Source organism: Branchiostoma floridae, chromosome 6 (genome assembly GCF_000003815.2).
Source record: "Branchiostoma floridae strain S238N-H82 chromosome 6, Bfl_VNyyK, whole genome shotgun sequence".
NCBI classification, from domain to species: Eukaryota; Metazoa; Chordata; class Leptocardii; order Amphioxiformes; family Branchiostomatidae; genus Branchiostoma; species Branchiostoma floridae.
The window spans coordinates 22,220,943-22,238,153 of record NC_049984.1 but is presented as its reverse complement, the minus strand read 5'-3'; the positions used below and the strand labels follow the sequence as shown (position 1 = coordinate 22,238,153).

At 42.5% G+C, this 17,211-nt stretch overlaps 2 protein-coding genes across 2 annotated transcripts in view; both read right to left on the bottom strand.

Annotated features, from left to right (window-relative positions):
• Positions 1 to 8,751, bottom strand: part of LOC118418205 (tyrosine-protein kinase STYK1-like) — an 11,408-nt gene extending 2,657 nt beyond the window's left edge. Inside the window, exons 1-7 of the mRNA XM_035824045.1 lie at positions 8,604 to 8,751; positions 7,513 to 7,689; positions 6,364 to 6,537; positions 4,606 to 4,794; positions 3,839 to 4,023; positions 3,429 to 3,527; positions 2,233 to 2,450 (exon numbers count right to left, since the gene is read on the bottom strand). Coding sequence (XP_035679938.1) covers positions 2,233 to 2,450; positions 3,429 to 3,527; positions 3,839 to 4,023; positions 4,606 to 4,794; positions 6,364 to 6,537; positions 7,513 to 7,689; positions 8,604 to 8,751 — 1,190 coding nt within the window. The remainder of the gene's footprint in view (positions 1 to 2,232; positions 2,451 to 3,428; positions 3,528 to 3,838; positions 4,024 to 4,605; positions 4,795 to 6,363; positions 6,538 to 7,512; positions 7,690 to 8,603) is intronic.
• Positions 8,752 to 13,134: 4,383 nt separating this feature from the next.
• LOC118418204 (leucine-rich repeat-containing protein 15-like) lies at positions 13,135 to 15,008 on the bottom strand. Its single transcript, XM_035824044.1, has 2 exons — positions 13,424 to 15,008; positions 13,135 to 13,217 (listed from the first exon to the last, which is right to left on the bottom strand). Exons 1-2 carry the CDS (start codon positions 15,006 to 15,008, stop codon positions 13,135 to 13,137), a joined length of 1,668 nt encoding a protein of 555 aa, XP_035679937.1.
• Between the last annotated feature and the right edge of the window lie 2,203 nt (positions 15,009 to 17,211).

Below are 17,211 nucleotides of genomic sequence, written 5' to 3'. Positions count from 1 at the left end.
TTCTCGTAGCGCTACCTTGGGGCGAAATCGCTAGGGATTCCAGTGATTTGCATCCTTCTAGTGATTTGCATCTCCAATAAACCTATAAGTTACATTACTTTTGCTTCGTACAAATCACATCATACCTCCATTAAATATTTTTAGCTCTTGCAGATTTATAGTGTCATCTAGTCTCATTCATTATGCAAATGAAGCTGTAATTGACACGTTTAAGTTAACACGTGTGCAGATACTTTCGTTTAGCTGCATTTTATGATGACATTTTGTCCTGAATTAAGAAAATGACTTGCGCATTTGCACAATCTATACATAGTGGTGCACAATTAATTTGCACATTGCACTTTAGAATTTTTGTACTTTGACATTAATTATGCAAATCAGAATCTCATTTTCATAATCATTATCTGATATGTTTCACCTTCCATAACCTTTAAATTACATAGATTACGTGTATTAAAGTCACAACATGGAAACACTAGAATTACATATTCGTCTCCTGAATCATGCACATTATGTGCTAATTTGCATTTTTGCATGTCATTTCGTAAAGCCCATGCCACTTATCCCTTATATCATGGTATGTGAAGGTAAAAAGAAAAAAAGGAAGTTCTGTTTCAGTGACACAAGCAGATTACATACATGTATCTGTAATTAGCACATGTTGTTATCTATGAAAAATAATTAGTTATGAAATATATTTGAGAATGAAATCATTTCGTCAGCCAACAATGACGTCCATTGACGTGATATAAGTATAGGATCCATTATGCTATTTTGGTCGACAGACTAACCAACAAACACAGGTACAGAACCATTGTGCAAAATATTCTGTATACCATACGTTCTATTCCGCATCATTTTTACAAGATGATAAGTATAAAAGTTACTGTACAAGTATTATATAAGGTTTACAAATAATCTTAAAGATAATGGATACAAACATTTAATACTAGGTTCGCTCCGAGAATGATGCAAATATCCTCAATTTGGGCTCAAAGAGGAAAGTGTTAACCCCATACGCTACGTTCAATATCTTTACTTCATGTCTGAGACCCTAATCACCACACTGCACTGTGCAGTTTTGCTCGAATCTACGACTGCATTGTTCCTATTGTTACCTTCGCCAAGAAGTTTCACTTTATATTTTGGGTAGCGTTTCGAATTCTGTGTGTATTTGTGGAAAAGCGCCATCACTCAAGACCGCCTGTATTTTGTGCCTCCTAGCGGCTTGTTATTGCAGCGGAACTTCCGATAGGGATATCTCGAGTTATGGACGTGCTGTTGTCATGCTTTTTAATTTTTAGCGTTAGATAGCACATGGGGCCGACAGCAAGTGGTGTATGTTTGGGTCCCCTAGCAGCTTGTTACCTTCGCACAGGAAGGCTATATTTTTTGAACTGCAGGTTTAGTGTGAGACTGTCAAAACTGTTAGTTTTGAACAGCACAATTTGTTTCAACTCATAGACAGGTGTGTATACCTCTGTGCTGATTGGCAAATATTTACCAGTTTTGTTACAACTTAGCAACAGGTGTGTTGATATGCATATGTTAATATACGTTCGTGATGTTAATAAAAGTCACCACAAATTCACAACAAAAATGTATCTGTTCTATTTCAATGCAAAGTGTGCTTGCACCCAACCAGGTAGGATCGGCTTCACAGGTACTGTATCTCATCTTAACATACTAAGGTGTCACGTATATATAGATACCAGGTAACACACTATATACGTTACATCCAAGTACCATATTGTTCCAGGTAGCTCGATTAATATGCAGTAACAAGCTGCAAGTTAAGTATGTTAAGGCTATGTAAAAAAGTAGGTAAATATATACAAAAGTATATATACATATATCTATAAGTATATATATATAAGTATATATATACAAAAGTATATATATTTCCCTTGTAAACCCTATATATATAAGTATATATATACAAAAGTATATATATACAAAAGTATATATATATATACAAAAGTAGGTAACAAGACAGTGCTAATCATTATCACAGCAATAGGATTAAGATTCAACCGAACACTCTAGAAAACGGGAAGGATATCCCTAGTGGGGGGGCGAAAACGCTGGGATTGGGGGGGGGGCGAAAACACCAGAGGGGGGCGAAAACGCTAGCGATCTCGCCCCCCGGGGGGGCGAGATCGCGGGGGGGGGCGAGATCGCTGTCACACCGGTACCCAGCCCTAATGTAGATAATAGCATAACACCACTTACACGTCGCTCTGTGCGGTGTACGTTTCCCCACCATGCAGCCGCTCCGGCGCCATCCATTTCCACGGTATCTTTTGGAGGCGATCCTGCCGACGGTAACCTCGGCTGTAGATGTCTTCTGCCAGCCCAAAGTCGGAAATCTTCACTATCAGGTGTTCCCCGACCAGGACGTTCCGAGCGGCCAGGTCTCCGTGGACGTAACGAAACCGAGCGATGTGATCCTGAAATAGGAGCGGCCACAGAAAGTCGTGACTGGTCTGTTATGTTACATCATATAGTCTGAGATAGAAACGTCCACAGAAAGGTCGTGACTAGTCTGTTATATTACATCATATAGTCTAACATTGGAACGTCCGCAGAAAGGTCGTGACCTCTCTGTTATATTACATCATATAGTCTAATATTTGAACGTCCAAAAAAGGTCGTGACTTCTTTGTTATATTACGTCGTATGGCTTAATATTGGAACGTCGACAGAAAGTTCGTGACTAGTTTGTTATATTACATCATAAAGGCTAAAATAGGTACGTCCACATAGTTCCTATGCCAACTACAAGTTGACAAACACGCCAGTGACCACATTACAACCAAAATACAATTCGTATGATATGAATGAGTCAAAAATTCGTATATTTTGCCGATCACGTAAACATATAGTGACCATAGACGATGATATGCCGGCTTCATGCTGACAAATACGAAAATGTAACGCTACGCAATCCTATTTCGTCACAAGTCCGTATTCCAAAGTAGGAACGTCCACAGAAAGATCGTGACTATTTTGATATTATATCATGTAGCCTGAGGTAGAAACGTCCACAGAAAGGTCATTTCATGCATCATATGAGCTGAAATCCAGCCTATTTGTGCTTGAATCCAGGTAGCGGAAGGAAAAAGTCTCATATCATCCAAAAGTGCTGGTAATAGCTCTCGTAATACGACGGACATCACATTTCTTGAAATCCGAAACCTTCTCAAGAATGTCTTAAATAATGGGAAAGCCAACCAATGATGGATTTTTTTACATTTCTGTTTCAGGTTTTCAGGTACCCGGCAGAATTATGATAGTTGATGTTGTTTGGATGGTTGCCTGTTGAGTTTTGCCATACCGCAAACCTTCTTCGGCAATGGATACACCTGCAGTATCTGGTACACCTGCAGCGACTAGTACACCTGATACATTTGTAGAGCCGGGTTCACCTGCAGCGCCTGGTTCACATGGGAAACCTGCAGCACCTGGTACATCTGCAGCACCTGGTACATCTGCAGTACCTGGTAAACATCCGGCACCTGGTACACCTGCAGCACCTGGTACTTACCATGCCTCTAGCGATCTGCCGGGCTACTTGATACATATGCAGCACCTCGAAGTTGTATATATCGTCTTGACATCCAACATAAGTCTTTTCCTGTAGAATAGCAAAATATTCTATATCACTACATGTTAGGAAACATTTGTAAACAACGTTTAACAAAATCCTAATTGTTATATGGTAACGACGTTGCTCTGGAAATGACGCCTCAATGTTCATCCTAAACGATTTGGATGGTCTGCAAAGTGTAGCTGATTACTAAACGTACTCTACCTTTCAAACAACAATTTGGCTCACCTCACGACATTTCCTCAAGAAAGTTTTCAGGTCCCCGTATGGCATGAACTCCGTGATGAGATACAGATGGTCTCTCACCACTGTGCAGCAGTTGATCAGACCCAACAGGTTCTCATGAGCCCCCAGGTCTACAACAGAGCGGATTTCCTCCAGAAAACCCAGCTTGTCGCCCTCACTGGCGTTGTCTGTGGATAGAGCAGAACATTCAAAATGGCATGAAAGTTTGTAAATGAAAAACGGTTACATACGTGCGTACTTTGACCCAGTTGATCAAATGAATTACATAATGTTTTGTACACAACGAAGTGTTAAATTCCACCGACGTTTGGGCCCGCATCTCTAGGCAGCGACACCTATACTGCAGTGCAGTGTGAACCTGTTGGATTTTTTCTTGAGTACAGACTGTCACCATTACGTCGATTGCATAAAACACTTGTATAAAAAGTGTAAAGGAAAATTGGGAAATTCCGAGAAATGGTTACAAATGCGAAAAGATCTACTGAGGAAATTTACTTGTGAATCCTTACAAGAAATGGAAAATCATACATTTGCAAGCACATGCACATATGGTAATACACATGTACAACTCTCTCTATAACAATCTCTCGTGTCACATCACCCTTCGGACAGATGTCGAAAAATCAAAGTCCAGTTGCGTTTACGTTTAGATCACGCACAAATCTCGATTAAAATCGCGTTGAAATCTGTTGTATGATGCACACATGTCCCATCTAAAACAGTACTATAAACTAAGATAAGCACAAAACCTTTGACCGTTTTTACGACGACGTCTTCCGTCCTGTCGTCCCGAGTCAGGGTTGCCCGGTAAACGAGGCCGAACGCCCCGCTGCCGATCCTCTGGCCAAGCGTCACCCGGCTGGGATCGACCTCGAGCTTCGGGAACTGTGGCCTGGGGGGAACCAGTGGGACCATCTCCTCCATTCTCCTTCTGTGCACTGCACAACATGGGAAAAGAATATATAATGTTTCGATACAAATTATCTGAATAGAAACCTTACTTTTCACCCTTCTACTGGTAATGTAACCTGCCTGTAAAACCCTTCAATTTTATCTTTATCTATTTAATCTTAGAGAGTTTAAGTACGACGTACTATAAAATGTCTCACCCAAGGGACTTGTTTTAAAAGGCAGCCATTTTTCAGTGCGCATGAACACACATCGGGATGAAATCAGTTTACTGTATCATTGAACGAAATGACCTCGAATTCTGGCGAATACGTACGTACGGGCATTTCTCTATCTATTTTGGGTGAATACAGGCGAATGCAAGTGGATCCTAAAGGGAATTCGTAACAAATCCGAACATCGGACACGGTTATCCGTAAACGCTTTACGACAAAATCTGAAAATGCAAATTTTCGACAAATATGGAACCGTATTTTTTGTTGTTTATTTTGTGAATCCGTAACAGATTCGAACATGAGATTCCTTTATTTTAACCTCAAATCCGAAAAAAATCCGAAAACACGGATTTCAACAGTACTGAGCCGTATTCTGTCTATATTTTTTATTGATCCGACAAGAAATCGGTGACATATCCGGAATCTCATTACGACAAATCCGAAAATGCGGAACCACATTGTGTCTATATCTTTTGTGGAAACTTAAAAGATCCGAGCATCGAATTCCGTTGTTCAGAACCTCAAATCCGATTTTGTCAGATGTTGTCAGATTCAAACTACGAACTTTCCAGAATCTATCACATATTCTGGCCCAGAATATGTTTCAATTTGCACAAATACGTACAGATGCAACACTCGAACTTTGATAGAATGGTTTCTTATCCATACCGACATACATAATTTTTCATACAGAATTTAACGATACCCATACATCATTTTCCAATGCCGTAAACATTTACAAGTTCACAAATTATCCAATCAAATATGATAATGATTCAGAAATTAAGTGGCTATTTAACCCTCAAACACCCGAGTGGGGTCCGTTTGGACCCCAGGCGTACATTTTGCAGTGCCATTTAAACATTTTTAATCTGAAGAAAAATTCCTTCCGTGACTTTCTCAGTCAACATCTTCTATACCTTCTCCCAAGTTTTTATGAAGATTGGTACGATACTGTGGAAGCTATAAAGAAAGTCCGTGACCAATCCGTCTGGGGTCCAAACGGACCCCAGCAAAAAAGTGTCTCCCCCAACCTCCGATCTACATCTGAGTCCATGTTCTTCTAAACCCTTGTTCCCGGCAATATCCTCACAAAGTGTTGATTGTAAATAAAGGGAAACAATGACACAAAACATATCCCGTGGTTATATACATTTGTTGTCAAAACTAAATCTGGGCCTTTATAGATTGAATACATATGACCTGCAAAGTTTGCCTCAACGTAAACTGCGTGTCATGACAACCGCAATCGGCCTACAAGTTACTTTTCACTAAGTTCATGGGGAAAAGGTAAGGGCCAGGCAACAAAAAGGACAAAAAGAGATACAAGCAACGGGTGAAATGTCTTCCGGTGCAACTTTGATTAAAGTAAATCTCACTCACTTGCTACATCATCTGGTAGGAAGTCAGCCTCGATAGATTGTGGATTGTCCTCTCTTCTTCTTCTCCTTCTTTTTCTCAGGAAGACCACGAAGCAGACAGCTGCCACAACCAGCGCCGCGGCGATACCGGCACTGGTGCTGCCAACGATGGCTTGGACGGACGCGGGGCTCTGTTCTGTAGGTACTTTATGTTCTACAATAACAACTTTTCAGTCAGGTGTCAGTGACGAGGGATGCAAGGTCCGTCAAATTAGTAGGATATGATACTTAGGTTTACAGTAGGGGTGGGTACCGGAACGGTGTACCGGTACAAAACCGGTTTTTCTTATTGGACCGGTCAGGAAAAACCGGGCCTGAAAAAAATTGGTTGACCGGATGTTGGACCTGTTGGAAAATGAATAGATTATATGATCAGGCATTGACCTGTTTAGGGGCTTACCGGTCACAGAAAATAACAAGTGCAAAGTAGAGTAGAGTCTATAGTCATTTCTACCAAGTTTTACAGTCAATTTTACAGAGGCACTTAGCCTTGTAGGATTTTTAAAACGTCAGTAGGAGTCGAATACTCCAAATAAGAAAGCGAAATGGACCATTTTTTGAGTATCGTCTATTCACAAGTTTTCATATAATCTCCAAGCAGATCTTGCGGTGGCATAAGATAGTATCATAAGCTGGGGAAGGAGTTTTGCCGGCAAGATTTGCTTGGAGATTATTTTTCATAGACAATTAGGTCCAGTCCGGACCTGATCCTCTGGACCTGAACCGGACCTGAATTTTCTGTACCGGTACCCACCCCTAGTCTACAGAAAATTTGGGATTACAATTTTCTGATTTGCTTCTGGCAATCTAGATTACGATGCAACAGTTCCAATCTGTTATTTACACCATCTAGTACAGTAGGAGCCGCTTAATTGCACACCCCATTTGCCAGTGCATTTCGTGCAATTATCCGAATTGTGCAACAAAGCGAACTTATTAAGTTGGGCTGTACCACCAAGGACCATCATAAATGATTACCTAGACTTGGTTAGTGGAAGCTTGGGTAAGTATTACCTGAGCTCTATTTGAGGCCGAGGAAGCTGTTTTGGATAGGCGGATCAGATCAAACAAACTTTAGACGTAGACGGCAAAAGAGACTTCGGTAACTCACGTCGGCAAGTCGGAAGTTCTCTTCCCCAGCTTCCGTCGTCTTCGCAGGTGGCTGAAGACCTGCCAACAAGCTCGTGCCCAGGATTACAGGAGAACTGGATGTCGTTCCCAAAGCAGTAACCGTCGGTAGCGTTAACCAGTCCGTTTATGATTTCGGTTGTATTGTCACAACAGATACCTGAAAACATATAAAACTAGAGTTCGGTGACCTCATACCTCCATGAAATATTTAGAGCTTTTGTAAATTTTATGCAAATGAGTTGCTATGATAGATTATTCTCATTAATTATGCAAATGTCTCATATTTTGCATAATTTGTATTTTATTTAGTACAATATCGTCTAAGGTACCTACATACCAAAAATCACGAAAATTCGTTGTTCCCGTCTCGAGTTATCCACTTGACAAAAATGCCGCTGCTATCCCAAAACTAGTTGCTAGGGGGCCCAAACTTATGTCACTTATTCCTGAGTACAAGAGCTATCTAATATTCAAAATTCGTGACCAAAGCTTGATCAAAGCACGAGATAGCAAACCCGGAAGTTGCACTGCAGTACCAAGGAAAGCCGCTAGGGAGCCCAAAATCTAATCGTTTCCAGCTTTCATCACACCCCACCAACACACAAAGCATGAAACTGATCCATCCAGCCGTTCTTGAGTTATCTTGTACACAGACAGACAATTGCTAGTGAAAATATAACCTCCTAGACATTTCATGGAGGTAACTAACATGAAGTCGAAAACATCAACCTAACCATACACACATCCAACCATCCCGTTTCATGTCGAGAAAGATACTGTCTGGAATGTATGCTTACAGTACGATGGTTTTAGCATTAAGGTCCATCTGTTGGTAAATGGCATTATTATTATTATGTAAACAAAATTAAGTTTACAAACCAACAATGAAGTATTTCAAACTTTCAACGAAATTTCGGTATGTCCAAACTCTTTTCAGTGTTGTTTAGGTAAAGTTTAGTTTTGTTACAATGCCATGATTTTATTTAGTATGTCGTAGTTGGTACAATCTTTTTTGTACATAGCAGAAAACGGGAAAGAAAACAGAAATAAGAAACAGCTTCGTCAACACACGCTGGCATGTCGGAATCTCTCGGTCCCAATTTTTGTCCCGGCAGACAGCGAAAGAGCTGCCGACACGCTCATATCCGGTGTCACAGGAGAACTCGATACTGCTCCCGGAGCAGAAGCCGTCACTAGCAGTGATCTGGCCGTTCATCATGCTGATTGTATTGTTGCAGCAGGCCCCTGGGATGAAAATGATGAGTCTGTTCATTATTCATTCATTATCATTTTCTTTACAGCAATATCAATGACAATGATCTTTATTTCCATGTCCTTGCCCATAAGGGCTAAATGCAGTAGTTACATAAAACGTTTCTGCAAAGAATCTTTACAGTGTCAGTGGGAGAGACAGAACAACTAAGGCTATGCTACACTATAAGTACATCTATCGTTTACAAAATAGTCAAATATGCAATGCTATGCTATTCTGCAGTTTACATGTCTCTTTCCTCTTATATTTCAAACTTATTGGAATCAGGCATCTTGGATATGACTTGTCGTTTGCAGCAAAATGATGATAGTAATGAAAACTTTTATCCATTTTGAATTAAGAGACCATTTTTACACAACCAATGATTTATTCTCACCGACGTTTCGGTGATCGTCTGTCACCTTTTTCAGGGCAATTCTGACTGGTTCACATTGTACTGCAGGACAGTGTAGCTTCTCACAGTACAGATGCGGTCACAAAACGTAAAGTGTTTGAATATGTACAGGCAGCTTTATGCAAAATATTTACAATGCGGTCCCAAACGCAAATGAGTGTAAAACATCCATAACAGTTGTCAATTAAGGGTTCATGACCCGCCCCGAAGTTTATATTGTGTCTGGGCTGTGATGCAAATCTACACCGGTGTCGGTGTCGATTCATTTTGTCCTATCAGAAGGAGCGATGCACAACGGGCTGGCCGGAATCTATGTGTTACGGCGTCATATCCAACATGGAACGGGGTCTTCTAATTGGTCCACGCACCTGGCTATATGACAATTAACGGTGAAATGATGTAACAGCTTCGTCTACTTCGTAAGAAAACTGTCCGACGTCACCGAAACGTCGGTGAGATTAAAGCATTGGTTGTGTACAAAAAGTATCTTTATTTAGTGACGTACCAACCTGATGAAACTATCCACGGATATAAGACAAGGTTATGGACGAGTGGCCTCTATCGACTATTTCTTAATGCTTAGGTCAATGGGAGCAATCCAAGGGACTGACAAAAATGACCGCAATGGCTTATTGTTCGCTATGCAAAGGTGGCCGCTAATACAGGTTTGACTGTATTAGTCTCATGTCTACTATTCCATCCCGTAGTGTGGCTTGAGTACGGTACCGTGTGCAATGATAGTAGTTTTTGTTTGGTAAAAGACATGAATAACGTTTCTGGGTCATTTTTCTCTATGTACCATGTGCAATGATAGTAGTTTTTGTTTGGTAAAAGACATTGATAACGTTTCTGGGTAATTTTTTCTCTACAAACTGACTCTTCATTCTCTGCTGTAGAGAGATAGAAAATCTGAGCTATGTCCGTTACCTGTAGCGTAGGCCTTGACCTCGCACATAACTAAATCGATGGATTCCCAGTACGGCGGTCGTATTGCCTGTACAGAAACATAACGGCCGAACATCGGCGGGGCGCAGCGTACCACACTGATCTGCAACCCTGACCTCAACCCAACGGTGTAATTTTGTCCACATTGGCCATTCTGGGTGAAGTTCTCGTTTTGGCCAACACGAACCATTAAAATAGCTCCTGTAAAAAAAAGTCAATAAATGCACTGTGACAAATAGAAATCTTCTCTGTAAAATCAGGCAGGTATCGTAGAAATGTTCCACCTTCAGTAAAGAAACCAGACAACTTCGCACAGCAGGAAAGGAGAGAACTATGATTTTGCATGAAAAGAAGTCATGTCTGGTACGTCAATGTATACTGATTGCCATGTGTATTCGTAGTGGTACCGCTAGTAGTTGAAGGGGTTGGGAGTTTTCTCACATTTACCGAAGGGGTTATTGGGACGCCCCTGGGAGAGCAATGTTCAAACGTCCCTATCAGGTATTTGAATTTTCGACCGCTTCGCACTCGGCAGGGTATGTTCTAATTATTCGATGGAAGCCTGTGTGGTAAAACTTCGAAGCCTGTGTGATACGGCTTTTTATCACCCGGTTCGGAACACCTGTATGGAACGTTATCGCGGCCCAGGTATGACATTGATACAAGTATATGTAGCTGAACCCCTCCGTGCAGAAACAACTTACCATATTCGGAGGTGGCGTCTATAATGGTGACCCGGCTGACAGTGTACAAATCTGCAAGGTCCACCTTCCACCACGGCTGGTGTTCCCGTTCTGTTCGAACGCACACATCATTTGGACCGTTCACAGCATTTTCGGCCCCATAACACACGCCTTCGGATGAGTAGTACTGCGTTGCTTTCTTTCCAAAGGCCAATCTTCTGCAAGTGAACAGTGACCGACATAACCTGGAATCCAGTCTACCGTGGATTGGTCAGGCTACCTTCGGGACAGGAGGGTCTTTCCACCGCCGGGGTAATCTTTCACACCCGGTAGGGGTTTTGCACGGTGGGAGTGTAGTTGTGGCCTATTAATTAACTCCCACTGGGCAAAGTCCTACTAGGAAAATGCTACCGGGTGTGAATGATTAAATCGGCGGCTGAGAGCTGCACTGGTCCCGTAGAGAGCCTACACTAACTACGGTAGGCCGTACCACAACTAGACTGGATTCCAGGTTATGACCGACAGTAACGACAAGTAGATACGCGTACATGTCTTCAAAGGCAGGAAATTCTAAAGATATTTTCGTCAAATACGTAGGCGAGAGTTAGTGTCGTGCTTTTGTAAGTTCACTCATTCGGAGTTGCAGAATTTCCGAATACCTGGAGCGGCATAAGAGAAGGCGCTATAGATAGACAGTATTTAATAGTATAGCTTTTCTTCATTTGTCTGTTACCAGTGATCTGTACCTAGCCCGTCGAGGAATGAATGTACAATAGAGATCTTTCATTCAATTTGATACTTAGTAACTGGGTGGAACGTCGAGGGTCAACTACGATGATACGATGGCTAGGGCATGTTGTGAGAATGTCAAGACAGAGACTCCCCAAGACAGGGACTCCCCAGAGTAGTGCTAAGCTGGTGTCCAGATGGAAGGAGAAAGAGGAGAGGACAAGCCATGACGTAGAGAAGAACAGTAGAGCGAGACCTGGCAGAGATGGGATGCACATGGGAGGGGGTGCAGGGAGCAGCAGCAGACAAGAAAGCTTGGAGAACGATGACGGCCCGCCTCAGCGAAGTCTGATACGCGGCGATGATGAGTGAGTGAGTGAGTGAGTCGAGGGTTAAGATCAATGTTGGGGCCTCCTAGTGGCTTATGATATTGAGTCATGTTGCAATTTTTGTCATGGTAAAGGCGTTTGACCTAGGAACCAGAGGTCTTGGGTTCCAATCTCCCAACATGCTACTTAGGTTGTGTCCCTAAACTAACGGTTTCTGCCGCCCACTTATCACGCTGTGTCTTGTGGGTAATTCACGAATTCGAATCTGTAAAGAAAATACACTCACTCAACATGCATCCCTGTAGCATCCCCTTAGGGGAAAGTTGTGTGACGTCTTTAAGTTATCCCATGGTAATTTATACAATATGAAAATCACAGGTGCCAATCCAACGGGAAGCAGACCATCATGGGCCATGGTGGCGGGCGCGTAGGGCGCCAGGGTTTGCGTTTGTACAGATTATTTGTTCCTAGTCGACTATGTCATACTATCCTCAGCTATGGTGATTGCACATCTAAACCTGGTACATTTATGAAAATAGCACCCAGACGATGTATTTCTTGTGCATTTTTCTTTTTATTTCTCCGTTGTTACTTTTAATTTATCTATTATCTATTATCTAATCGGACCGTTATCGGGGTCATTCAGCGACAAGACCGCATTACCGAAATCGCCAAGGAATGCAAGGAAGTCTTTGTGTGGGGGGAGCATCTCTGAATGACATGAACTAGATTTGAAGCGAGATCAACGCCCATGATGTCGGTTCTTTCGGATGCAGAGTAACTAATTAGCACTAAACTGGTGGCTCGCGAGGGCTGGGAAGAATATTTCGCACCTATTGTCCGTCGATTACTGACTGTTAGATAGCAGCAATACATTACAAAGGACATATTTTTTGAGGTGGTCCATTCAAGTGCTAGTTACATGTATATAGAATAGAAGAACGGACTGAGGAATCACAGTCAACACGATTTCAGTACATAACGCATATATTTGACAACTTATTACAGCCGTTGTACATCGGGTCATCATAGACGTCTCTTTTCCTAAAAATTAACCTTTTTTAAACTAATAGTATACACCAGCTGTTTGTGAACATGTAAAAGTCTCACACGGCGCAAAATGACGAACAATATATGCCTGCTTGGTTTTAGCTCACGACATTTACATGATAAGCAAGGGTGCGAATTGCTCGCACCTGGACAGTTATTGCCTAGTCATGTCAGCTATTTAATGGGTCCTGGCTAGAAACTACTGCATGTCAAATAGTCTACAGGGGGGTGGGGAGGTGGGGGGGCACATTTCACCAACAATCCTGCTGTCAACAGGATTGTCTAACAATGAAGAAATCAGAGCATAGCTATAATGATTGAGGGCGATGAGGCCAAAACTAAGACTACGCAATAAAAGCCTTTTTGGAATTTTTCAGTTTAGGCACTTAATCCAAACTGCCCTTATCCCATAAACGTGATTTTTTTGTTTTAACCACTTTGCTGAGGTCTTCTTGAAACCGTTTTAAGAATACAAACAAACATCTTACCTTTATCGCAGTATAGGCCAGTCCAGCCGATGGTGCAAGAACAAATGCCCTCAGCGCGTCCCGAAGCGCAGTCCCCACTGCGGCGACGAACCGTGTCTGCCACAACAGATGACAACGCGTCGCCTTTCATGTGGGGAGGGGAACTGCAGGTAGGGTCATCGGAAATTAGAGTGCGCAGACGTGCCGAAGTCATCAGACCATGTAGACCACAGTCACACCTCCATGGGTTTCTGGCTATGTAAAGGGATTTAAACAACAGAAGACTGTTGAGATGCGAGAACACTCCAGTGGGAAGACTCGAAATGTTATTGTTGCCCAAGTGAAGCCATTCCAAACTGGTCAGATTAGAGAATACTCCATCTGGGATCTCAGCTATATGATTACCAGATAGTGACAGTCCCGTCAGACGGTTAAGATTTGAGAATAATCCAGTGGGCAAAGTCGAGATGTTATTGTTGTCCAGATCAAGCTCTACCACACAGGTAAGGTTTGAGAACACACCAGCGGGCAGACTCGAGATGTTGTTGTCCTTCAAGCGAAGCAATTCCAAACTGGTCAGTTGTGAGAACACTCCATCTGGGAGCTCAGCTATATGATTGTCAAATAGATAGAGCGTAATAAGACGGGTGAGATGTGAGAAAACTCCAATGGGCAGACTCGAGATGTTATTCTTGTAAAGGTAAAGCCGCTCCAGACTGATCAGGTTTGAGAATACGCCATTAGGAAGGTGAGCTATATGATTTTCATCTAGCCACAGGATCGTCAGACGGGTGAGCTGGGAGAACACCCCTGTGGGCAGACTCGGGATGTTATTGCTGCGCAAGTCAAGATGTGTCAAACTGGTCAGATTTGAGAACACTCCATCTGGAAGGTCAGCTATATTATTATCTGATAGAAACAGCCCTCTTAGGCGGGTGAAATGTGAGAATACTCCGCCAGGAAGAACGCGGATGTTGTTGAAGCTTAGATAAAGCCTCTTCAGGCTGCCAAGGTTGGAGAAAACCCCAGTAGGGAGAACGCGGATGTTGTTGTTGTCCAGATTAAGCTCTTCCAGGCTGGTGAGGTTGGAGAAAACCCCAGTTGGGAGAACGCGGATGTCGTTGTTGCTCAGATCAAGCCTCTCCAAGCTGGAGAGGTTGGAGAAAACCCCAGTTGGGAGAACGCGGATGTCGTTGTTGCTCAGATCAAGCCTCTCCAAGCTGGTGAGGTTGGAGAAAACCCCAATACGGAGAAAGCGGATATCGTTGTTGCTCAGATCAAGCAACGTCAGGCTAGTGAGGTGGGAGAAAACTCCGCTAGGGAGAACGCGGATGTCGTTGTTGTGCAAATAATGCTCCTCCAGGTTAGTTAGGTAGGAGAAATCCGTATCAGACAGGTTCTGTATGCGATTGTCTCCCAGGCGGAGAATACTTGAACCCAATGGTATGTTAACGGGAGCGTCTTTGAATCCCCGTCCGTTACAGTCAACCTCCCCGTTAGATCGGCAATCACATGTCTCTGGGCAGATGAAGACAGCCGTGACGACCCACAGGAGACCGAGGACACTGACTGCAGCAGCTCGGCACGTCACACGGCCCCGCTGCATGCTGCTGCTGCTGGGCAATAAAACCATAATAACATGATATTGCTCATATATTGCCCTTGGGACTTATAATTAAATAATGATATCAAAAAGGCATGCAGGGTTGCGTAAGCACTTGCTCGAATCCGAATTTTTATATCAAATTCGTAAGAAATGTATGGGATACGCACGAATCACTATTCAAAAACATAAGATTTTCAATCTTATCGGATACGCAAGAATCACTACACGGCATAAAATGGCCGAGCATTAGAACCCTTCCTAGATATCCAGAACACGGCCCAAGCAGCAGGACACTTCCTGTGTATCCAGAACACGGCCAAAGAAGGAGAATACGTCCTGGATATCCAGGACACGGTCCGAGCATGAGAACGCGTCCTGGATATCCAGAATACGGCCCGAGCAGGAGGACACGTCCTGGATATGCCGAACAGGACTCGAGCAGGAGGCATCTTTGATAATTAACGATGTTTACCCAGAACATGTACTTGGGGTGGGTGCAGCAGCACTTAACACGACGTTCATCACATTTCGCATTAACATCACATACATGTAAAGACAAACATAATTTACTTTCCGTGTTGTGTAGAGACACACCTCAAGCACGTAAAAGACAACCCTTATAAAAAAAGTGAAGGGTTTCTTCTCCGTTCTTCAGATCAATTCAATCTGTCCGGATATCCGGATAAGAGCACACCAGACGACACTTACCAGAGACGGGGGCCGGTACCACTTTCCAGGTATTTGCTATTCTTAACTTGAGTCATGTGCCCCTAGGTCACGTGCTCAGAGTAATTAAATCACCACTCCTGACGAAGGTCGACGGATGAGCGACCGAAAATTCAAGGTGAGAAAATTATTGTGTTGAATGACAATTTAAAACTTGATTCAAAAGCATTGATTCAAAAGCATTGTTGTATATTTAACGTACAGTTGAGATTAACATAGGCAATTTAGCGCATTTATTCAATGTATGTGTGGTGTGTGTGTGTATGTGTGTGAACATTTGTGTAGTGTTTGCAGTGTGTATGTGTTCTTTTTTGTGGATTGAGTTTTGGACGTGGGTATCTCATTATGACCGTATACCTGACGGGAATATATAGTGTGCTTTGTGTGAATTAGTGTTTGTTTTAAAAATTGTGTTTTGTTGTAGGCAGTTATTTTAGCCCGTAGAGAAATACTTTGTCATCATTGACTGCTGTAAGGCATGTCATGCTCTGCATGGGGTTTCCTCACAAAGCTTTAATTGCGTTGAAATCCAGAAAGACAATTAGGCAAAAATTGGTCTCTCTCCGCTACGAAATCTGGGGAGGCAATTACTCAATTTGGTCACCCCGCTAAGAAAAACCACCGTAATAGGCCATTTGATTATATAAATGACATCCTCTGGGAACCCCAAACTGTGCAAATAAAAGAAGTTTGGCAAAAAAGTTGCCTTCATTATGGAGGACTTTAAGGGGCCAGGAAGGTGGAACAAATGTATACACAACAGCGTATGGTAAACTGAACAGATTCGTGATTTTTGTTCTATCACATCTTCTTTGACCTTGGAATTAACGTTGGAATTTTGATTGCACGATTTGCAGTATGATTGAAACAACCAAAAATTGAAGGGCCTAGGGATTTTAAGTCCAGGAAGACTAGCATTGAAAAATGTTTATATCTCTCTGCTAATGGACGAAATAAAGCCTCTAAAGCCTCTATGTCATCGATATGATCAAATCAATATACATTACCTTACAGGAAGTCAAAATTGGCTGCCTGTGCCTTACGGAAAATGCAAATCCTCTTGTGTCCTTTTGACCTGCACTTTCGGTGTTACATGTCGTCATTCAACACAGCATGGTTAGCCTGACCTCCTGGTAGTATCTTCTAGGGTTGTGTAAATTCTGTATTGGGACCCCAGTGACACTACACGCTGAACTCAGACGATCCCTGACGTATTAATAGGGTCCGGATCCAGTAAGGCCATTACGCAAAATTTGGTGGCCTCGCTACGAAATGATAACTCGGAATTCCTTACGAAATACAGAAAATCGGCTACCCACCACCCATGCCTTGTTAAGGCCGAGAAAATGATATCCATATGTACACACATCCATGTCAACCCGTGTATCTTTATGTAACTGTACATCCACAAGTGCACAAAATCGCCCTACCTTCGATCTTTCCGCCCCACGCTGAAGCACTACCACACAGGCCGCCT

Excerpts from the sequence above, each read along its gene's own strand:
- LOC118418204 (XM_035824044.1), bottom strand. The coding sequence starts at position 15,008 with ATGCAGCGGGGCCGTGTGACGTGCCGAGCTGCTGCAGTCAGTGTCCTC. Across the intron at positions 13,218-13,423 it reads TGGCCTATACTGCGATAAAG|ACAATCCTGTTGACAGCAGG; the intron begins GTAAGATGTTTG and ends CTTCATTGTTAG.